The sequence below is a fragment of the Hyalella azteca genome, unplaced genomic scaffold (assembly GCF_000764305.2).
Source record: "Hyalella azteca isolate HAZT.00-mixed unplaced genomic scaffold, Hazt_2.0.2 contig16872, whole genome shotgun sequence".
Classification (NCBI taxonomy): Eukaryota; Metazoa; Arthropoda; class Malacostraca; order Amphipoda; family Hyalellidae; genus Hyalella; species Hyalella azteca.
In genome coordinates, this window is record NW_025946679.1 from 334,803 (window position 1) to 359,759 (window position 24,957).

At 37.3% G+C, this 24,957-nt stretch overlaps 1 protein-coding gene across 1 annotated transcript; it reads left to right on the top strand.

Moving 5' to 3' along the window:
• Window positions 1-24,319: 24,319 nt before the first annotated feature.
• Window positions 24,320-24,694, top strand: LOC108678808 (glycine-rich protein 1-like). The gene has a single exon (XM_018167295.1). It carries the CDS (start codon window positions 24,320-24,322, stop codon window positions 24,692-24,694), a length of 375 nt encoding a protein of 124 aa, XP_018022784.1.
• Window positions 24,695-24,957: the final 263 nt, after the last annotated feature.

Sequence of the window (24,957 nt, forward strand, 5' to 3'; positions counted from 1 at the left end):
TGACTATCGCGCTGTCGGGCGGCAAAGAAACGGCGATCTGGAGAGAGAAGTTCAATCTAATAAAAGCCTCGTGAATTACAGCAGAGTGGACTCGACTTATTTCCTTGAGATATTCGCAAGAACGAGACGAGGCCTTTCCACCTGAAGTTCGTCCCGCCATTGTGGTAATTATGCAGGTGTTGACACAACATAGAAATATGACGTTAGTTGAAATTGTGAAGGTGTTAAAGAATGGCGTCAGTGAAAATTGGAGAAGTGTTACCACTATATGGAGATATGGAGGATGAAGAGCTCAAGAGGTCCGGTGGCTTTAGGCGTGAGCTATCAAGAATTGGATATTTTCCTGCAAATAGAAAAAGTTGTCCTTCTTTATTTTTGTAAGGAATATTGAATCATTTACAATGTCACACAGCGAAAGAAAAGATAAAAAATTAATGTGCGAGAACATCGATGCTTGCTGTTCAGAATTTCACGAACATCGAAAAATAAAGTTTATACATACATAGCAATAATGATGAGCTGCATTTTCATCAGTGCCCCATGCAATAAAAATCAAAAGTAATAAATAAAAAATAAAATCAACGATGAAGTCCTGGCAATGAAGTTTGCTGCTCGAATGATATAACATTATAACTGATACGATGATCACTGTATGTTCCAATAGGTATTTCAGGTCTTCGCGTATGATATTTTTTAAAATTTCAAAAATTCGTCTTATTGATTATTTTTATTATTTATCTTATAATAGGAAACTATATTTGGGGCATAAATGTAAGATGTGTTGTTGCATCAGTACTTTAAATCATGCATTGGATCGAAGTCTTCACGCACAAAATAGATTCTTAGGAGCAGTCGACCGTGTGTAATAATTAACTTGATCTTCCATAAGTAAAATATCGAGACTGTGGATCACTTGAACGTAAGTTAGGTGTTCAATAATATTAACGATGGTGGAAGATGGTGTCAAAACGCATCCATTATTGACAGCGCTGATCTCCTGGGGAAATATTCCCTACAGTTTGCTTTAGTATTGATGCTTCTAGAATTTGCAATGTGAAAGACGAGATATAATTCAGGATTTGATTCTCTTCGGCAGCGATTCAAAGTTTTCCTTGAAACGATTTCCCTGTGATCTCGATGGCAAAGCAGCCATATTCAACCAGTCAATATTTAATGCACCATTGATCGCAAGTTGTTCACTATTAGCAAGTAGATACGCATAAAATTTCATATATACGTGTTATCAAGATAATAACAATTTTTTTCTTTATCTTGTCTTGTCTTGGTCTTTATTTTGTCTCAGAATAACTATTTTATAATCGTCTTTGATGTCTTTATATAAATCAGCGTAACTGAATAAAATTACTACACAAGTCGCTCTACCCTCGCTAGAATCTCGTGGAAGAATTAATGATCCTTTACATTTAATACGAAATACTATTAACTTCCCCTTGTTTTCTTAATTGACTTGCGGAGCGACGATATGCGGCTTCTGATAATGCCGAGTCTACTCTGCAGTAATGAGTTCATGAGTCTGTGAGTAAAGAAAACAAATGAACAACCTTTAGAAATCATGTAAGCAGAGGGAATATTAAAAGGCAAGAATAGGAAATATCTTTAGGGAGCTTTTGGTTAATTAAACATGCAAATAAATAGTTATATTATATTATTTGAATTTAAGAATTTGAACGCCTAAACCTCTGAAACCAAACAGCAACGCCATATACCTCGTACATTTTAAATGGCTAATTGGTAAAACTGTAATGGATGAAACACAATATGGTGAATGTTGATTTAACCTGAATGGATATAAAGTAATCTGAAGCTTATATAGATATAACTGGACTAAATGTAATTGAATATGATGCTTAAAGATATAACTGGAATATATATAAATTAATATGAGGCTTTAGGGTATAGCTGGATAGGATGTATAAAGATATGATACACAACTGAAGTGGACCGTGAAGAGCAAATCGTTTGATTAGGTCACAGAAGTGAAAGCGGTCGCTGTAATGACGACCGAATTCTCTTCTCACTTCTGGAACAGGCGAGAATGTTCAGGGTTGTTTGCGGCGTCTGCGGCGATGTTTTTATCTCCTAAAATGGCTGCAATGTCGCTGGAATTGACCTGAATCCGAGCCGAAGGGCTCCAATTTACAGAAAAAATGTCTTGAAAAGATCAGGCCTTGTAGTTTTTGGCTCTTTAATTAAATGAACGTTCTCAAATAATCGTCTAGTTTTACCATAAAAGGACTTGGAAAGGAAACAAGCCATGAATTTATAAAGCTCATAATGATTAAAACAATTAAATTAACTGAATGGCCAAGCAAAAGTCATAATCCACAATTACTATGAACATATAAATTTATTACTTGAATATAGTGAATTGAATGCCGAAATAAACAACGTAGCTAAATTCCTGCGTTCGATCGTTTAAATCGCTTGGAAGTAATATTCATTTCATGGTCTCGGCCACACCAAAATCGAAATATGAACGACAATAGGGCATTGATATGCGTAGTATGCGAGTGTTTATGCACTTCGCTCGCTGGTCTCATTGTCTCGGTCACTGCATTGAATTCGGTTTCATGAATCGGTTAACGTATTCGGTGGTCGGCGCACGAACGTAAACGAAAGTCGGTCAGTTTTGAACCCAGCAGCCGAGACGCAATGTCAGCCACAAAGGGGCGGCTATGCGGCCAGGTATTGGGTTGCGCTTTCTGCTATTGGAGTTGATATCGGAAACCAGTGGCATAAATACTGATCGAAGCTTCCGCGATGTGGGCGAGAACCGCGTCGTCTTGGAGAGAAGGGGTGTTGAGCGGCCTAACCTGGTCACTGTTACACGGTGGTGCAGTGATATGAACGTTAACTGGTCACGGCTGAGCAGTGATATGAACGTTAACTGGTTACGTCTAAGCAGTGATATGAACGTTATCTGGTCACGGCTTCATGACGTAGCAGTGATATGAGCGCGACCTGGTCATTGCTGAACGGCGGAACAGTGTGAAGTTCTGGCGGACGAGGTGCAGTGCCACATTAAATTTAATGAAACCGCTCACTATCAACCGCCAAAATGAGTTAAACTTCACTGAACATTTATGTACACCTTCATACACAAATTACCAGCAGATCTAGCAGGCGTTCCTCGACATCTTTGGTACTGGAGTATTCTTTTCTTCTTAATCACATTTAAATTAATCCTGTTCATAAGCTTCAAAATAAAGTACTGTAAATTAATGCGACCAGTTCTAACCCACATTTAGCATAGAAGTCTCATTCAAATACCGCTTCGAAATTTGAAGCAAACCTAAATTTTTATGTATGAATACAGTTCATTATTTATAAATAAAAACCAAATTCCAGCACCTTAATCCAATGTCCTCCGGGGGATCGTTCTTCAAAACTTTATGATTTAACCACTTGAGATTAATTAAAGATGTCTTGGACAAGGCCACAAATAGTCTCTAAATATATAACTATATCCACTACGAATATATATTAAATATCGAGTGTATGGCGCCCGAGCCTTGGAGTGCGATTTTTAATCGGAGTTGGTGAAAGGTTTGAAGTGGTCTCGCAAGCTCCTTTAGACGAATCACAACTCAGTGAAGCATTCTCAGCGACCAGCCCGAGCCAATCTGTCAATACAAGCAACTGAAAATAAATCGTACAAAATGCTCATAAATCATCAAGTTTTTCAGATGACAAGTTAGATGTGGAAAATTTCACAATCTGTGAAATTTGCAGCCTCTGTTTTATCGACTTCTTAGTTTTAGGTTCACGAATGGCATCAGTTTATTATGTTTTAAGACGGCTATAGTTTTGGACATTTTTTGGGCTGGGCGTACACAAAGGTTGTGCTGACATCGACGTAATATTGGAAATTTTGAAGTTCAAACATCAAACATTAATTCTATTTACCCTCAGGCCCTGCCAGGCAAAAGACTATAAATCAGAAACGTGAAAGAAATAGACGCCAATTACCAGAATCATCAAAAATTTGCTAATTGGGTAAATTTATTGGCTGTAAGAGAACGAAACACCAAAGGCGGATGGAGTTCACCAGAGCGAGGCATGAGCGCCACGGTTGAGATGACGGTGCTTGAACCTGCTCTCCAATTAGAGACTTGATTACTGGGTAGCTATTCACTGACGTTAATTTCGAATTTGCAATTTCAAATAGGAGAAAAATACATAATAATATCAAAACGAAATGAAAGTTATGTATTGGGTTGCAATGAATATAGTTAAGATACGAGTAGATAAATTTAATGAGGGATATACCGTAACTTGATTATGAAATACGATAATTTCAAATATTCGTTTCGTCATCAAAATTCTTGAATATGAAATATAATAATTTCAAATCTTCGTTTCTTCATCACAGTTCTTGAATATGAATTACGATAATTTCAAATCTTCGTTTCGACATCACAGTTCTTAAATATGAAATACGATAATTTCAAATCTTCGTTTCGACATCACAGTTTCTGAATATGAATTACGATAATTTCAAATCTTCGTTTCGTCATCACACTTCTTTAATATGAATAACAATAATTTCAAATCTTCGTTTCGACGTCACAGTTCTTGAATATGAATTACGATAATTTCAAATCTTCTCGTTTCGACATCACAGTTCTTCAATATGAATTACTTTATTTTAAAATCTTCGTTTCGACATCACAGTTCTTGAACATGAATTACGACAATTTCAAAATTTCGTCAATATTAGAGTTCGGCAAACCGAAACACCAGATGTCAGAGTATCGAAGGCTCACATTTCTCTTGCCTTTTCATTCTCGGTAGGCTGAGGTTCGCCCTCCCCAATCATGCATTGGCAATCCTTCTCTGCAACATTCGGCTGATTTATTTTCTGCCAATGACACTGCAGCCGAAATGCAGACAAACTTCTGCTTGGCTGTACGGAGTTTAGTTTTTGCATCTATGAACAGCGGTTTTTATTTGAGCAGTGATTTTTTGAGCAGTGATTCTATTGAGCAGCGGTTTTTTGAGCAGTAATTTTTCATTGCATTCAAGATTTTATCGCAATGCAATAAACTCTTAAATGCAATGCAGGTTTGAATGAATCAAATTGCAGGTTATTAGATGCAATTGTTTTTATTTAAGAATGATGCACTTAGTAGAGAGCATTAGCATGTTTAATGCATGTAATTCATTGCTCGGCAATTTGTTCAACATTCACTTTATCACAAGTTTAACACAGGTTATTCGTTAGAAGGATATTTTATTCATAATAGTCTGTAATCATAGCATTCACGGTATTTTGTTCAGTGTAAAACCTATCATGATTATTCAGGTTAGTGAATTGATATCAGCACAGATTCATCATAAATGCCTTGCGTAAAATAGACAACCAGAGAGAATTTGGTTGAAGAAGTTTGGTGAAGTAGTTACCCTACTGCCTATGGTAATAGCTGCTGAAATAATTACTATGCTGTAAATTATTTCTATACAGCCAAGTACTTCAACGAAATATTAATCTCAACTTCGGTTTTTTTAATAAACATGAAAAAATCATGGACTGGAAATTGAAAACAGGACTGCACGTCAAACACCTGAATAAAAAACTATATATATTTAGACGAACTGGTGATTAAGTTGTTGATAATTGTAAGTCATCATTATTATGTTCCCAAATACGAAAATAAAAAATCCTTAAACACAAGTGAACAAAACTATAGATGGAATGACATCTGGAATAGAGGCGATGCAGGTCTTGACGCAACGATATAGGCCAGTATTTTGTCATGTCGGCAGACGCCGCAAGTTTCCTTCCCTTTAAAAGATCTTGTCAGGAACGCATGGAAGCTCGGAACACTTTTATTGACTTTATTTCGTGTTGGAATTACTTACGCTCGAGATCACTGAGCGAGATTCTAAAATATATATAGAAGTTTATAGCTATATAAGAATACAAGGTTTATAAATTTTACTTGCGTCATCATCGTCAACGACATTAAAATTATATTATGTATACACTGTTCAAAAACGGGGGAAAAAACGGTCTCACCGGCGTTCTAGTGGCCGGCCGCCAAGTGAAAATAAACCGTCTATCCGTTTTTTTATGATGTTGTATGGGTTTCTAGTGTTAAATTTGATTAAAAGCGGCCATAAGGTGTTTTTTTTTCACATGTCGGCAGGCCACTGGAACGCCGGTGTGACCGTTTAACGGTGAATTTTCTCAAAGTGTACACATACATTAAGAGCTGATGAAATATTCTTGGCTAGACGGTACAGTTTTTGCCCTAACCTTGTCGTAGAAGTTTATGTCCTTGCAATGACAAGCATTTATATCCTGGGTATCAAAAATACATTCTGCAGCAATGGGAATCTGGCAACAATTGTGATGTTTGAGTATGAATGGCCGACGTTCTCGGCCCACATGAATAGACTGCGTTCTCAGTCCACTTGAATGGCCAACGTTCTCGGTCCACATGAGTGGCAGACGTTCTCGGTTCAAATTAACGGCCAAAGTTTTCAGTCTACGTGCATGGCCAAAATTCATGGTTCAAATGAAAGGCCGACGTTCGCGGTTCAAACGCTGTTCGCGACCGACGTTTTCGGCGCGCGCGAATGACTGAAGTTCTCGGTCCACATGAACGGTCAACGTTCTCGGTCCACATGAACGGTTAACGTTCCCGGTGCACATAAAGGCCCGATGTTGGGCCGTGTTCGCCGCTGATTTCGAACAAGGCAGTAGCCGACGTTGCAAATGGCAACGCCTCGCCCCTGATGGCATCCATTCGCTTAATCACCGCGACAGGCGCTGCCGCTTGCCTGCCACGTGTTGTCTGCTCTGATTTCCTGGACATGCCCAACACGGACTCTATTATTGCTCAATGCAAATCCGCTTACAGCTGTTCTCTTAGCTACCAATAATAATAGACTCTCCAATTGAATGATTTGTTTAACCCAATTTTGGCTCCATAGAAAAAATTTCAATAACATTTTGGTCGAATAACCTAGAAATTTAATTATTTACCTTTAAAATAAATTATAAAGCCAGTTAACTAATTTCAGTCAGTAGACCTTTATCTTTTATCGGTTCGGAAAGTGTCAGGAGAAATTCAATTGCAAAAATTTATAATTTAAGATGTGGAAGATATTTTTCCCTCTCCCCTAAGTAGACTGAAAATCATAATTCACATATATCTTCATGATTTAACTGTGGATTTAAATATTTTTGTCGAACAATGAAGCACATTAACTGTCATTCTTGAAGAATAATGCGAGTACAATTACCTACCCTGACTTTCGAGGCGGTCTTATTGATATTGAGCATGAGATGTTGTCTAGAATTGATTTGAATCATAAATTACGGAAAAAGTTAAATGAAAAAATTATATTGACTATTAAATTGCCGGAGGTAGCGTTTTAAGTGGGACCGGCTTTTGACGCTCGTCGCCTGAGCACCTCGAGTGGAGGTCGTCATGCCACAGTCAGCCGACATGACTGCATCTCAGGCAGGGGATTTAATTCCGAGAATTAATGCCTTAAGGACGTCATGTTTATTTGTATGGAAAACATGATAAATAAATAAATAATAAATAAATAAAGATTTTCATGAAAATTTTAATACAAATTTCAATTCAAAGATCAAAGAAGGACGTCATGTGTAGTTGTGTGGAAAATAAATAAATAAATAAAAATTTTAATACAAATTTAAATTCCATGAGTTAATGCCTGAAGGACGTCATCTTTAGTTGCGTGGAAAATAATAATAAATAAACATTTTAATACAAATTTTAATTCAAAAAGTTAAATCCTGCAGGACGTCATGTTTAGTTGTTGGGAAAAAATAATAAATTAATAAATAAAAATTTTAATAAAAAGTTTAATTCCGTGAGTTAATGCCTGAAGGACTTCATCTTTAGTTGTGTGGAAAATAATAATAAATCAATGAACATTTTGATAAAAAATTTAATTCCTATATTTAATAACTGATGGACTTCATGTTTAGTTGTGTTTAATAGAAAAAGTAAGAAGTAAATAAATGAAAGAAACTAATATAAATAAATGGCTTATAGAAATAGAATTAAAACCGTAGCAGCTGCAGGCATGGAATAAATCTGGAGTTGGCTGCTATAGCCTATATATCTGCTCATAATATGCAGGCTTACAATTTGTCTTTCTTCTAACCTCTGAAATCAAACTGAAATATTTGGAAGTTTTTTAGGTTGTGCGCCATCATTATGAGTAGATATTCATAAACATTTATTGTCGTCATGATGAGCAAGAGACGAAAGTACATGGTTGAGTTAAAAAAAATCCCAGAATAGGTAGAGGAGAAGAAAAATTCGATTAGCTTCCTAATTTTGAGAATTCGTCCATCTTCTGATAAATCCACGCAAAAATGACAAGATACCACATCATTTTCTCGCGTCTTCAAACAAAATTGGATTGAGTTTTTCTCAGCAGACGGTAAAGTGAAAAAAGCTGCCCAGCACACGCCGCTAAACTTGGAAGAGTTTTTTTTTATAACGGGAACCTTGCTGGTTCAGCGGAACTCGTTATTATGGAATATTCTTGGCCTTATTTTTATAATTTTATTTTGGACTTATTTCTTCGGCCACGAATTTGGGTAGAAAAATGTTCAGGAAAACAAGTAAAAAGAACCAATTACGAGAAAATGCAGGAATAAGATTGAAGTGCAAAATATTAATTCTAAATATACGCTATCAATCAGTGCATGAAATTACTTAAATTAAATGAAATCAGATCAAATACACATCCCTCAGAATTTGAGTTTCTTCGTGTTGATATTCTGCTCCCACTGTTACATTGGGATCTAAGCATGCGGTGTGATATTGGCTGGTTTCGGCGCTATATGGAAAGAATACATTATAAATAATGAGAACAGGTTTATGATTGCAATATATCGGGCAATTAAGCTCTATGCAGGCACATGGGCTCCTGGGTATGCATGGGATTACTCCCGGATTTCATTTATAGAAAAATCGTAATCGGTCAGTATTTTGCAGATTTTTTTCGCAATATAGTTTCAATTGACATGACATGATTTACAAACGAAATTTGGTCTGGTAAAAAATTAATTACAAACTTCAATAAAAGCAATTGTAATTACCATTTCACCCCAATTGTACAGAATAACACCTGAGCTTTGGATCTTAATTACCTTAACATTTTACTTCGAGATCGAGGAAGCAATTCGGTCCTTTAAAAGCCGGAAGATTTATGTGAGTAAAGGAAGGATAACGAAGCCCTTCAAAGTCTGATAGCGCGTTGGTCAGCAGGATATTTATCGGTAAACTTTTCCGGTTAAATTAGAAGACATAGATTGATGAGGTATTAAACAGCCATTAGCGCTTTATTGCCGATAAATTTAACGTACATGCTAACAAACATCGCCATTCGGCAAGCTAATGATGCACTGATAACTTAATTATTTTTGTGTCAACTGCGCGACATGCAGTGCTAACTTGCCAGTGAAATCAACAGAACTGGAACCTAACCAATCAATCAAGCATCTGACGTTGAAAAAACGCAGATTCAACGTTGTTTCAACCAGTAATCAACGCCATTTGCCTGTGGGGAAGCTGCTGTTACTGATTGCTTCACTCTAGTGTTCTAGTTGCTCCATGTAGTTACAATACTCCGTTGTTCTGACCGCAACTCTCTATAACTACAATAATAGTGCAAACTATCAGCAACTCTCTATTTTCCTAATATTTTGGTGATCTGCACTCTAGCGCTTAACAGCAACGTTTAGTGGATTTAATTGAAGTGATCTATTTAACGCTTGAGAGAAAATTTCTGGCCATAACGAAACTAGGGCCAGATCTCGTGTACGTATCTAGTTTTTTGACGCTAGGGAAATCCTCTAGTGCCTGAATATTTGCCTCGGAATAAGATTACATGAATCCCATTAATAGGTATTCTATTTACACACTGTAAAAAGAGTATTGCAGAGGTCCCAGGATTTTTTAGCGAAACTTTGAGTTTTTTTTGCCAGCTTAGTTTAATAAAGTTAAATTAAACTTTTACGTTTCCTAATCCAAATGGCTGAACTTTTGTAATTTTAGAGTCAAGTTTAATATGAATGCAGAAGTTTATCGTTTTCGTTACAGTAACAGAGAGACGGGGAGGTCTTCTGTAAATAAATTTCATCCATTAGAATGAATAACTAAATTGAGTTACACTGACTACTTCATAAAGCGAGATTTCAATATGTATCAAGTCGCCAGGTAATGTTTATCTCAAATGCCTCGAGCTCGGTCGCCACTGTGACCTGACAGTTTAGTTCTTTATTTGACAGGAAGTTATTCGCTGTTCTGCACGCACGCTTTCTCCTAGTATCATCTGGTCTATTTGCTCAACAAATGCATATCCTATCCGCCGCGACGTATTTTTTCATCCTTCTAAAGCTTTTTGCCTCAAAACCAATCAGAGAAAATGGTCGGGAAGTCGTCGATATTCTTCTTTACGATGCTTCCCTCACGTCCGTTGGTTTGGGTCACTGGCTTAGCGATGTTTTTTACTCACTTGTTTTGCGTTGTTGACGGCAGAAGTATTTAATTTAAAACTGCATTATATTGAGAATGAGATAAAAAGAATTTACTAAAAAAATGTATGAAAAAAAATGAAATAGAAAACAAAAAATGTACAAAAAAACTCATAGATGCCCGTGAACAACAAGTTTTTAAGTCCTGAAAAGAAAATATATTTGTGCGGACGTAAAAACCTTCAAGATTTCTGCTCATTTTGCTCGAAAAATATTATTTAGATACATCATCATCTTCGAGTGAATTTTCTATCCGAGATTCGCTGGAACAATATCATGCACTTCCTGTTGTGATTGTGCTCGAAGAATATTATTTATTTCAATTCCTAATTCACGAAACATGGAATAGGCGTGGCCGAAATGAAGGCAGCATGCAATAAATGAGCCCGATTATACTAAAAAATGCGTCTTGTAAAGGCATCATACAGTTGTGCGACAAATTCACTATATATATATAAGTCAAATCCTTTAATCCTCATAGACTTACCAATATATTTCAGAACTGCAAGTTTCATTAAGACGCAACCGCTCGATACGGCATGAACAATTAGATTTAAAATTAATAAAAATTGAATTGAGTAAGTTGATCTAAAAGACGAATGTAAATAGTTCTCAAGACCCATGCTGACCAAGAAGTAACCAAATCATCAACAAGATTCGTCCGTGAGTGGAAAGTTTCGATTCCTCATCGCTTCACCTTTTTATCCCTGCCACTTTTACGAGTCTCATTGGTTTGCATCAGCAGTACAGACTCAAGCTTTTCACATTATTCATAAACGTTGGGATTGCCACGTTTGAGCATCTTGCCTTCTGACTGGCTAACGTAACGGCCGGAGGCCTCGATCTTTTTTCCGGAGTATCTCAGGATCTTTTTGCGCTCATTCCACTGACTCAGCGATTCAATTCCATCATCACTCAGCCCTATGCGCGCAAATTCGGCCACTTTTTCACATCAGAAATGCTCAACAAAGACGAAGGTTCAAATTGAATTTTATCCTACAGGAAAATTTCAAAATGAAGCTTATTGCATTTATTGGGAGGCGAAGTCTACCTCGTGTCGCATAAAAAATGAATAACTTACATGGTAGCTTTCAAAAACATCAACCGTACAGAAAACGCGAAATTGACTTCTGAATTGCAGTATTTCAAATTTTAATGAAGTTCTTCTTGTTTATTTTAGAGTATCAAAGCAAACAATTTACCTGATTTGTTGAAGACCATCATTTGCGACTGACTGACAAAGACCATAAGCTCGATGGCGAATTTGACTACATGCATGCAGTTGCATGCAATGGATAAGCTTTAATTTCTGTTCATTCACATGAATAAATCAATAGGAATAATATCTACAATTTATGTACACTACCTGGAGATAATCTCATCAGTTATTTGACTGGTTTGCTTCAAGTTTAAATTATATCCCGGTGGTGGTAATACAGAAATTTTCTAATAAATTTTAAAATTAAAAATTTCAACTTGAAGAGTGAATTACCACTTATTTTACTGTGGACTCCCGAAATGTAATGTAATGAATATTTACTGCATTCAGATATTTTTTTATTCCATCAATTGAAATACGTTTTGCCACTCCAGGTAATTGGGCCTCATTAACAGGCATTTTGTGTAACGTGCGATCTTTTCCAGTAAAACTCCCTTTAAAATTTCAGAATAAGCTAAATAATGAGACATGAATGAACAATGAGGTTCGTTAGGGGTGAATGAATGGAGCAATGAATCAACTCTCTACTCAGTTGAGCATTTTGCAGAGGAACTTTATGTTAATGTTTGACTTTATTTTAGGTTCAATATGACGATTGTTACTTTGCATATTAAAAGTGCTTCTTTGAAATAAAGGATGATTCATTAGAGAATAAACTCCCAATTTTTCTATCCACAGAATTACTGGCGATCAAGATAATTTGTATTCTAGAGCATCAATCAAGATCACAAAGTTGCATTCCGGAAATCACGCTCTAGTTTACGTGATAATTTCCCTCCTATTTTCCATGTTATACCGCCGACATGAGGTGTCAAATTTCAACGGGAGAATTTCCAGCGAATTGAGTTGATAAATTGGTGGCTGTGAACCGTGAAATGAAAGATGCGTCCGTCGGTGCTAAACTCTGCCCCATGAACGTGAGCAAACGGCGACTAAACGGACGATTTTTGTGCTGGTAACTGAAACGGGCTGACGCTTTCTGCTGCCGGTGCTAAATTTTGTGTTTTGAACGGGAACAAATGACCAAAACGGACGATTTTTGTGTTGTTAACTGAAACGGGCTGACGCTTTCTGGAGCCGGCGCTAAACTTTGCAATTTAAACGGTAACAAATGACGACTAAAACAGACGATTTTTGTGCTGTTAACTGAAACGGGCTGACGCTTTCTGCTGCCAGTGCTAAACTTTGTGCTTTGAACGGGAACAAATGACGACTAAAACGGACGATTTTTGTGCTGTTAACTGAAACGGGCTGACGCTTTCAGCTGCCGGTGCTAAACTTTGCCTATTGAACGGGAAAAAACGACGATCAATACGGACAATTTTTATCCCGTCAAATAAATTGGACCGAATCCAATCAGATCTGTTTTCAAACAAGATTAAGAAGTTAACGAAAATTAATGGGTAAAGTTTTGGGATAAATATCCACAAAATGAAATTATCATATCCATCAAAAAGTATTATTGAAACGAGCTGATTCCATTTGATCAGATCTGAGAATATTCTGTACTAGGTAATTCACAGACAAAACTCTGCAGTTGAATACCCACTTTATTAAGTGATTATATAAATTGAAAGTAGCTACTACATGTGAAAAAAAAACAATTTTGAGAAGAGCTAACTCGCATCGCGTATAGACTAGCGGCAATGTACAGAGAAAGTAGAAGTTGCCTGTAATTATGAGTTACTACAGAACGGACAGCCAGGTTGTATTGAAGAAATAACGGAAGCCATTGTAGTACGTTTAGTCGTAACTTCTAAACTGAAAATGTTGCTTGTCCACACAAGGTATGATTTTTTTGTTTTTTTGAGGCAATGTTGGGTTGATTTACGTCAGAAGTTGTGGAAGAATTTGAAAAGTATTACCCATCACTTCGAACATTAGACAGACGTCATAAACAGGCATGACGTCTCGGGGAGAATCGCGCTTTGCCTTGATCGCAGAGACACTCTGCCTGAGCACCATCGTAGCCCGACCAGACACTCGTAAAAACGCAGTTTGCCCCACAAACGCGCCGTCGTAACACATGAATGTCGTACGAATTTCCCGTGTTCAAGATGCGTGCAGAATTGGACGCTTCCGTAATGAAATTGTGTTCCATGATTGTTGTTTCATGTATGATTTTATTGGGTTTTGAACATCATGATAAATGTCAGGTCAGACAGGACTTCGACCGGTTGAAGTCAAAGAATAGCATCAGGAACTACAGCAATAAATTATTTAAATATTCTTGTATCATTTTGCGTAATTAATTGCAATGCTTGTATCTAAAAGCCATAATAGATCAAGATAACATTTCGACCTAATTGGATCGGACAAGCAACCATATCGATGAAAAAGAAATTGACAATCTTCAGGTGGATTCACTATGGGTATAATTCGACGCATTTAGATTTCAGGTACTTGACACTTCTAATTTATAACATTTTCCCCTCTGCTAGGTTACAATCTCAGGTTTTGTTCATATAAATGAGAGCTAAAAATTTAAAAGCAAAGAATAGTCCACAAAAATTCATATCTTTATAGAAAACGTTTCGGAGTCCAGCTCCATCGTCAGTTCATAGAATCTAGAACATACATAGAAAGTCACAAGTTAATACAATTGAAAGCACAGAACACAATTAGAACCTAAATTTACAAGTAATAGGGCATAANCTAGATTCTATGAACTGACGATGGAGCTGGACTCCGAAACGTTTTCTATAAAGATATGAATTTTTGTGGACTATTCTTTGCTTTTAAATTTTTAGTCAACTTGCGATTTAAGCAAATAAGTGACATTAATACTTTAAATGAGAGCTGCTTCGTTTACTGATGTAGGTTATGTAGCATATAAAGTTTCCTGTATTCTTAATAACTAGCCGCTAAGAAGAAGCACGTTTTAGAAGTCGTGCTCCGTAAGCCTTCGTTCTTGTTTCATGTTCATTATGTTGGTTCCAATAAAGCCTGTTCCGCGCTGCCGTGTTCTTCCAACCCTTCAGGCGCGTAACTTCATACATCACAGGTTATCTGACTGACGTAGGTTATGAGCCCGAATAAATAAGGCATTACAATAAGCGGTTTAATACCGCAGCAGCAAGTGGCCAAATCAGTGAAATTTCCGCGATGTTCCTGGACTTGCGAGGAAACCAAAACGACAAATTAATTAAGTGTTCTTACTAAAAAGGAGAACAATTGAACTAGACTAGCTGCATGGTTGGGCAGTCTAGCTAACTGAAACTATAAATCTCTCGAGAAACTTGATCTACATTTGGTACTCTACAATTTCAGAAATCTCGCAGTCCGACACATTTTTCTTTACTTTTACCAAAAATTTTCAGCTCGGTGGTTAACCGTTAACGCATCACGCTTTCCTAGTGTCATGCTAAAAATGTTACCAATATTTCTTGACAAAAAGAAGGCCATGCAAACGTCGTGCAGCAAGAAAAACGGATTTAACACGTAGAATGGAATTTTTTCTTTGAAAACTGGTCGAACTTCGAGGCAGATTTTTTAAAGAGTTGCAGAATATGCTAAACAATTTTACCCGTTATTCAAGAAATCGCATGTTTATCGTTGAACCAGAACTTATTTATGCACATTTCTAATGCAGGCGGCACAGGGCGACAGCGACCAATGAGCGGCATCAGGCGAAGGCTGATTTCGGAAAATTCGTTCGGAGAAATGAGCGATGATGCCAATCCTGCTATTCTCCCCGGGCTCAATGACTGTCACTGAAAGGATGAAAAATTGATCGCTGGTGCATGATAGTGCAGGCAAACAAGCTTTTATTAATGAGGTTCACTTGCGGCAGAGTAGGAACTCGTGACAGCAACTGCCGATCTTTTCGCTGAGGCAGGTTTTAATGTTCACTTGTTGACATTTTGTCGGTCATTCTGGCCCAGGTTTTCTCGGCAAAATACTGTATTAGCACAACGTGCGGAAAGTGTGTCACTATTTGAACGATATGACCCATTCGTTTTTGTGAGTGTAGGTGTGTAAGTTACTCTGAATTAATCACGGACTTGCCACATCCATTCACAGTGCCTCTTCCAGGTCCCGTGTTACAACGATGCTGCATTTCATTTACTTCAGCAGAGCATATGAATCTCGAGACGTCACTAGCAAAGAAATGGCCACAACTCATTGATAGGCAAATAGAAAGCAACATTTCATTGATGTGACTAAGCATAAGCCACATCTCATTATTGATAATGTCACTTTCACACAACTTCTGGCTTGGCAAGATACTGCTCGATGCGTGGTCTTCTCCCGCATCATCATTAGCGTTGCGAGGCATTGGATCTGTGATCGATATTTTATGCCATACCTAATTACCCACTTCAAACAAACTCAGACAGGAAGAATGACCTAAAATTACAATCCTTTATTCAATTTATTAATAAAATTTAATGATAATATTCAGCCTCTCGTATTTCAGACTTCAGGAGAAATTCTCACAGAATTTCTGGGCTCGTCGGGTACGTTCGGAGCTGAGTTTGCAACAATTAATTCAGAAGTAAGTTTATTTGCATGTAGTGGGCAGGTCAGACAACGTCAAGTGTTGAACTCTTGGCACGGAATAACATGAAGTTATGTGCCACAAGTTGGAATGTTGCACTTCAGAGATCTGGAAGTGGCAACGTAGACAGAAGTTTCAAACAAGCGACTTCCTAATTCTATGGTTAAGTATCTGCCAAAGTCAAGAAGTTCAAGTATTTCAATTTGCTTGCCTGCTGCTTTAACTCATTTTATCCCATTCCTAATAAAATCTCAAATAATTGAATTACTTTTCCGCAAAGCTTGAAATTTGATCAAAAGAAAATTTAAATTATTTGATTACAAGAAAGTTTAGACTGGAATAAGCAAAGGGTACGTCAGAACATCTTGAACCCGAGTCAAACTTTGAGCTCGGCAATGCGGGTAATTAACCCGTCAAACTATCCTCACCAGACTTATAGACAGGATTACGACTGACCACAGTTAATTTATCCAAAGGCAAAAGGATGCACTGAAAATTTCCTCTATATTTTACATGTTACAATTTGTATTCCGGTAATTTTAATCTAAATTTAAAATGATTGTGTGTACTAAAAAATTCTAAACTTATTGTCTGACTCAACTAAACACTTACGACCAACGAATTTTACTGGCATTATGAGAGTGACTCTCGAATCTGCAGCCTGAAATCGAACTATTACCATAAAATTAATATCGATTGATTAAATTATCATCTTCTAACTCCTCTCTCCTCCTCTCTCCTAACTCTAATTCATCCATGCCTCATAAACACCTACCACTTTTTAAATGCCTCTATACCTCACAAACGCGTATCGTGCGTTCGGCGCCTCCATGCTTCACAAACACCCATCATGCACGCATTCGGGGCCTCACAAACACGAGTTTTCTAAGAGCAACAGCTGCAGTATGTGCATTCTTTGGCAACTTCAACAGAAAGAAAATAACTTATGCCGCGTTTTGTTATGCCGAGATTCCCAATTAATTTCTTCCTCTGTGTTTCCATATATTTTATCAATAGTTTGGTCTGTCTCTATAAAATTTGCTTGAATTTCCAGGAAATATCTGTGCGAAATTATTGGAAATCAGGCGCATTGTTGAGTTCTAATGAGTGAGTTTTTTTAAAAAAGGCCTCCCACACTTTAATTTTTTTTAAAAAGGCCTCCCACACTCACCATTCCAACAAAACGGAATTAATTTTATTAATTAAAAACTGTGAAACCCGATTTTTGCAGTTCGGGGTGAAAATATGGCAAAACACAAGGCCATCGAGTCTAAGTTTGAAGAAGCTCAATAAGTCTTATTGATCAGTAACATATTAATATATCTCAAGTAGAGTTTAGAATTATCTTATGACGTGGTCGGAAAACAGCAAAGGAAGGCGCTGCAATACAATGATTTGCTACGCGGTAGGATGCTTCTTGTTTATCATGTTTCAAGTCAGCGCTGACGTGACCACGTATATGCGTCATTTGTACGTCATCTAAGAGCTCCCTGAGTTCATCCCGTGCGTGTTAATCTATTTCAAACAATGTAAACATTAATTTTTTTTCATTTGTATTGTTTTTGTTTTATGCTTTGTAACTGATTATTACGAATGATAAATTTGTCTTCACTTGTATATTTTATAAAAAGACTCTAGAGCTAAAGTTTAACTCAACGTAACATGATTTTTGATGGAAAGATGCTTAGTTTCATAGGTGCATGATTGTGACAATGAGAATTCGAAAACTCATGACTGATCTTGTATTTGTGGTTCGTTTATATATCATTATTGCTATTTATTTGTCTTGTGTTATTCTAGTCTTTCTTTTTATATGTATTAAATTTATTTATCATTCTAGAGAGGAATTAGATTTAATTGCTAGTTAGTTATTTAATTATTAATATTATATATTTATAATATTTAATTTACAATGTATTAGGGTCAGGAATTTAATGATTCATTTTCAGTTTTCAATCACCTTGGCTGGGAACAACTAACAGCTAGTAGTGTGTTCTATTTGTCATTGTATCAGGACATCTTGCCGTGGAAATGCGTTTCCTGGACTATTTTTGATCGTACGATTTTGGGAAGTCAGTCGCGATGTACCTATTATATTGATTATTGTCGTGCGTCAATTAAATTTTGTTTATTACTATTACATTCATTATTTTTGTTACTTATTTCAGAAACGTTATTTGGATCTTTTCAGGAAGGCCTCAAGTCTTGAAGCTCCCCAACAATTCAATTTTATGTCTGATCTCTGGAGTCGTTGTCTTTACATTCATAAAATGAACAAAGACAGAATGAAAATAAGTTATGACATTTGGTGCCTTTGAATAACTGGAAAAGTTCTTAAAGAAAAACTTTGGTCTAGGTACTATTTTGCTGAACAGTAAATGAATGATGTTAAGGAGTTAGTTAGTTTAGTGGCCACATGTTTACAAGCACTTCAGCTATTTAGCTATCTTGCACCGAAAGTTAAGTTGAACATCACCATAGAGGTGGAAGGTCTCAATTATCGAATGTTTCTCAAATCAAAATTTGTTTATCTTCCACAAGGGGCAAAAGGTCTCAATTGTCCAGCCTGCTGAAGCTGGCTCGAAGGAAGCAGCGTTAGCATCTCAAAGAGACGAAGTGACAAGGAGGGACAGGTGAAAGGCAGCAGAAACGAAGGTGAAAAGCAGCAGAAACGAAGACACTCGAACAAGAGGTCGCTTACACGGGACGTCGACCGCCCGCACGAGAGAGACAGAAGAGAAATGTAAGGAATCCTACCTACAACTTAATAATAATAGCTTAATAGCTTAATATTAATAATAGCTTAACCCCACAACTGAGACCTGCAGTCAGACCAGTCAGACACTGCGAGCTCTGCAGCGGTGGGACGCTCAGGAACAATCCCCCTAGGAGCGTGAAATCTCATAGGACTTCTGACGAGCACTGACACACGTCAGAAGTCCCCTCTGAAGGGGATGTTAAGGAATAACAATTCATTCGACCAATTCGGCTTAAATATTTCATAAACTTAAAGCACTCAGGAAGCTCAGATTGAACACGAACAAATTTTAATTCTAAACTCCCCCCCCCCATCAAATAGCGAACAAAAAAAATTCAAAACCATTAGCTCAATTTTGTAAATTTGAATTCGAACCTTAACGCGAAGTCTAAAGAAAATATTAGTAGAGCAAAAGCGCGACATTAAAATGAATGCAAGTCGCCTTAGCAAACATTCAGGTCTCGCGAAGTCAGCTGCCCTCTCAGTTATGCGGCCTTGAGAGCTTCATTAGCGGTTCTTCAGAAGAATAGACCAAGTGAATTAAGTCGGGCGTCGCAGGCCATAATAAGCAAATGCTGCAGATTTCACCGCGCAGAGATAATTGCATAGACAAGAAAAACAGTCAGGTTTCCCCATGAGGCCCTCATTGAAATCGTAACAAGAATATTCCTTGGATTCATAAGCACGTGTTTCAGGTAAATGAAGTAATTTATTCTCTTGTTGAACTTGTTTAAATAATTTCGTGTGACGAAAAAAATTAAAGGTTAAAGGGACCTTTGATGTATACATTGGAATAGCAACAAAGTTATTGCAAATGATATATAAGCACGTGTTTCGAATTATCAAAGCAATAAGAGCACAGGCTGAACTTGCTCCATGTCTACCTTTTGACATAAGCTGAATTGCAGCCAAACGAATGAAGGGAGAGGGGGGGGATCAAATTGTTGGGAAATTTGGATATGCGAGCTTTCAGAAGAACACGAAAGCTATTAACGTTTTCAATTATTATATACATAGTGATTACAAACACATTTAAACATTGATATTGGGATTCCAATACTGCACAATATTGAATACCAAATTTTCGGTGTTCTAGTATCTATCCCAAGTGCCAAAAATGTAGTACAGTACTCACACTCAGAAAAATAAATGGGTCTTATTGTCCAAATATTCACACACTTTCATGCCCACAGCACGAGCAGAAAGCGGACGTAGCACTTATACGACTGGTAGCCGTGCCCAACTGTGTCAGGATGACCCACACATGCACGGGTTAAAATTGCGTTGATCTTTGGACGATGACTGACTCTGATCGAGGCGTATAAATAATAGTTACAAATCGTGTACACTATCAAGAGCACACATATGTTACATATTAGTGTACATGTTGGTTACAAGTCTTGTACACTCTATCAAGAGCACACATTTGTTACATATTAGTGTACATATTGGTTACAAGTCTTGTACACTCTTTCAAGAGCACACATTTGTTACATATTAGTGTACATATTGGTTACATATTAGTGTACATGTTGGTTACAAGTCTTGTACATATTGGTTACACATTAGTGTACATGTTGGTTACAAGTCTTGTACACTCCATCAAGAGCACGCCGTGTTCGGCGTCTGACCCTCAGGTTTGTCTTATGCAGACGAGGTAAATCACACCTTGGGTGAGTGTACACTCAGAAAAATCAGTAGGTAATACTGTCCAAATAGTGACACATTTCATTACCACTAAACAAATAATGAGCAGACTTAGCACAGATACACCGCTTTTGTCAGGCCAAACTGAGTCGAGGTGACTCACGCAAGAGCATAAGTGCATTGCAATTTGAAGAAAGTCCCGGTAATTTCTGTGAGTGTAGAGGCTCTCAAGGGATTATGGTGCTCACGTCTGAGAAGATTTAGGCTCATCATCTTGAAATATTACGACACGGCCTCTTCAGAGGCCTGCGTGAATGTGAGGCCATCATCACTGTCGCCCTCACGTGAAGTCGTGGCTCTTTCATGGCTGGCCGAAATAATATAGAATTTTATATATTGATATCATGTGGATATTAAACTTCATATATCGTTGTTTTTTACTCGTGGATCACACACCTGTTTTATTCTGGGTAATTTCAGCTGAACCGTTCCACACAAGTGAAAACTTCGTTTCGAAAAATGACATCAGTTTCCCGCCGCCATAATTTGCATGATATTATAATCACAAGAGCTAATCTATTCATGTAAAAACAACACACGTAAGCTGCCAGGTGTTTAGTTAACTTTTACGCTCGCGTTTAGTTTACAAAGCAAACTTACGAGGTAACAAATGTCGTGTTTCAATAATGAGTTTCATGCACTGTTATCTCTGCTTCATTTTCTCGTTGCGCAAGGCCGAATAAACATTAACTGCATAAATGTGAAGAATTTTTCGCGAATATTGATGATCTTAAGGCCACATCAGCCTTGACGGGCTTTTCATGTTGCACTCCAGAGATATTTGTTGGAGGATACGCTGAGAAAATGCATTAAATAAAACACGTAATTATTCGTGCCTGTGACAAGACGAAGTATGCATGTTTACTGTGAAGTTTGGTTTTTTGTCTGATTTAGTGAACATAATAATTTTTATCGGTGGAAAATATGACGGCGCTGTATTAAAACGAGACGCTGTTTGGCAAGTATGATGAGTATGAACGTTCAAATTTGCCAACATTTTTTCACTGGCCCAACTAAGTATTTTTGTGAAATATAGAGAAGATTTATCATTCTATTTCATATAATTAAATTTTAATCAATTAAATGTTTTTTAAGTTGAATTCTAAAATAGGTTGTAAGCCATTATTACAACACTTCTCTTTAACCTCACTTCTTATTGTTTGTTTGTTTGTTTGTCTGCTACAAATCTTGTAATCGAAATTTAACAGACTTCTACTTATCCTATCGATCTGAAATTTTGCACACTTGTGTAAAGTTGGAGACAATGCATGAATCAAATGTCAAAATAAATGATTTTGAAAATTAAATTTTTTTTCCAATATTAAAGAAATTGAAAAAATAATTTTGTCAGCTACAAATCTTATAAATGATATTTGACACACTTCCACCTGTCCAATTGATCTGAAATTTTGCATACTTGTGTAAAGTCGGAGGCAATGCATGAATCAATTGACAGAATAAATAATTTTGAACAAAATTTTATATATTAAAAAAATGTGAAAAATATATTTTTTTAATTTTCGAAAATAAAATGAAAAAGTCATTGTACTCTTTAACTTTGGAGACACTGGATTCTTTAGAAGTGTTGTCTTCAAAAAGTAATTTTTAAACGTTTATTATTTTATGAATTTAACCGTATATACTGGAGTTACTACCACCTCTATGTGCTAATCTACACTCATGAACCTAACGAGTATTGCAGCGCTGCAGCCTTGTATGCCAACATGGAATTTGCAGCGGACTAAATAAGCATCCGTCGGTGAGGGAGAGGCCAACACTGCGGATAAGTCCTTCCTTTGCCTCTAAAATAAGGCCAGCGATCGAAGCTCGTTTCCCGATAATGAGAGTAATTAAGTAAAGTCCTTGCAGCAGCTTCACGCCGATGATTACATCGATCAAGTGAACGGTCGTCTAATTTGGGACGGCCTGTATGCACTCGCTTGTATCTCCTTCTTATATTATACATTGACGTCCTTTACTTCCTTGTGTTTGAGCCAAGACTGCTAATAAATAAACATTATTATCAATAATTTAATTGTAAGTGCCACTAGTCACTCAATAATCGCTCATCGTGATTGTCTTCACTAATTTTAGAAACAAATTAAAAGACACAGTGTCTTCAGACCACAATCTGTTAATTTAGAGTGAATTTTCCGCAATAGAAAACCTATCATTAATCAAGAAGAGTCTTACTCCCGAGCATAGGAGTAAGACCGATTCCTCTCTAAATGAAAAAAAAAACGAAAAAAAAATTTTCAAATTCACCTGCGAAAGATGAAAAAATTAAATTTCAGAATTAAAAAAATTGCAAGAGTTCATATATTCATCGAATACAAAAAATCTTGATATTGTATGCTTAATACGCCAATGAATATGGAAGTTTCAAATTGAAAGTCATTCTTCGTGAAGAAAAGAAACGACCAAGAAATCTAGATCACTATTCAGTAGCTACCAAAACCTAAAAAATTGACAGCAAATTTTTAACAGGAATAATCATCATTGGTGCTGCACTGCACTTGGTTTCAGCACAATACAATTTCATTAGTTATTTTTTTTATAATCGACATAAATAATAAGTCCCGCGGTGCACTCGGTTTTAACATTATAAACTGTCGCCACTCAATCAACAGAATAATCACAAGCAAAATTATAAGCACCAAAAATCAACCTCATTCCGGCAATATCATTGGTTTCGAAATGACCGGATACACACAGTTGTATCAACTAGCAAGAGATAGAATTGGGCTGTAAATGCACAGGTCGAAGAAACGTATCGTAAAACAATAAATAGAAGGGTTGTAAATGCACAAGTGAAAGAAACGTTTCAACTAGCAATAAATAGAAGGGCTGAAAATATCTAGGGTTGAAAAGCGTGAGCCAATCTTATTGCTTATGTAGCGTCGTCGGAAGTGCAATTTCAGAAGCAGGGCGCTGAGGCGTCACGACGTTTATTGTACGTGAGAGACTTGAACGAGACTGATGAGCCTCTGCGAGCCTCGGCTTAATATTAACAAAAAACGTCAAGGCCACGTGCCGGACCTAACGAATCAGGATTTTTATCGTGAACATTTTGCTTGTGAAATATATCAATTACATTCATTCAAGAAGTCCGTTTATTTATTTTACATTCTTTTTCACATAGAAGTGCACTATCAGAAAAAAATTCTAAAAGAAAAATAGTAGCATGATGAGATATGAAAAAATTTTTACCATAGTGAATGCAAATATAAGCTGATGAGCTTCATGGGCGAAATATGCGGTATAAAAACACTGAAAGGTACTAAAACTAAATGCTTCTTGTTAATTCAGTTTAGGAATAAGATTTTGATTGGTGCCATTTTCTTGATCATATGGTTTGCTCACATTCATTCCAGTTTATACTTGATCAATTTAAAGCATCAAGATTTTTGTTGATACAATTTTTCCGATGAAACATTTTGCTCGATTCATCGTCAGTTAATCGTGCAGTGACCATTTGGCAAAAAATGCGAGAAAATCTGCATTGAATTCTACAGCAACTGCATGAGTGTGCGACAGGAATAAAAACTAGTGAAGGGAGTCAAGACTTGAAAACCCTAGGCTATGGCAGGAGTGGGCATCTGGTGGCAGGAGAGGGCAGTGGGTGGCAGGAGAGGGCAGCGGGTGGCAGGAGAGGGCAGTGGGTGGCAGGAGAGGGCAGTGGGTGGCAGGAGTGGGCAGCGGATAGCAGGAGTGGGCAGCGGGTGGCAGGAGTGGGCAGCGAGTGGCAGGAGTGGGCAGCGGGTGGCAGGAGTGGGCAGCGGGTGGCAGGAGTCGGCAGCAGGCGGCAAGAGTGGGCAGCGGGTGGCAGGAGTGGGCAGCGGGCGGCAAGAGTGGGCAGCGGGTGGCAAGAGTGGGCAGTGGGTGGCAAGAGTGGGCAGTGGGTGGCAGGAGTGGGCAGCGGGTGGCAAGAGTGGGCTTTATGCTGGCCACGAATAATGACGGCCATCTATTGCATGGCGGTTCATTGATCGTGCCGTACCCGGAACCCGCCCCACCAGGCAGGCTGTGTTATACGACTGATTCTTTATCTAGCTATTCTGCCTGCGCTCTTGAGCAAACTATGTCAGAAGTTTGTTTGTAGTGCAGATTTGTACTACAGTTTATAACTAAAATATGCACTATAGCTATGTACTACATATAGTTTAGAAATAGAGTTTGCTCTGCAGCTTTGCACTGCATGCATATATAATGTCGGTCAT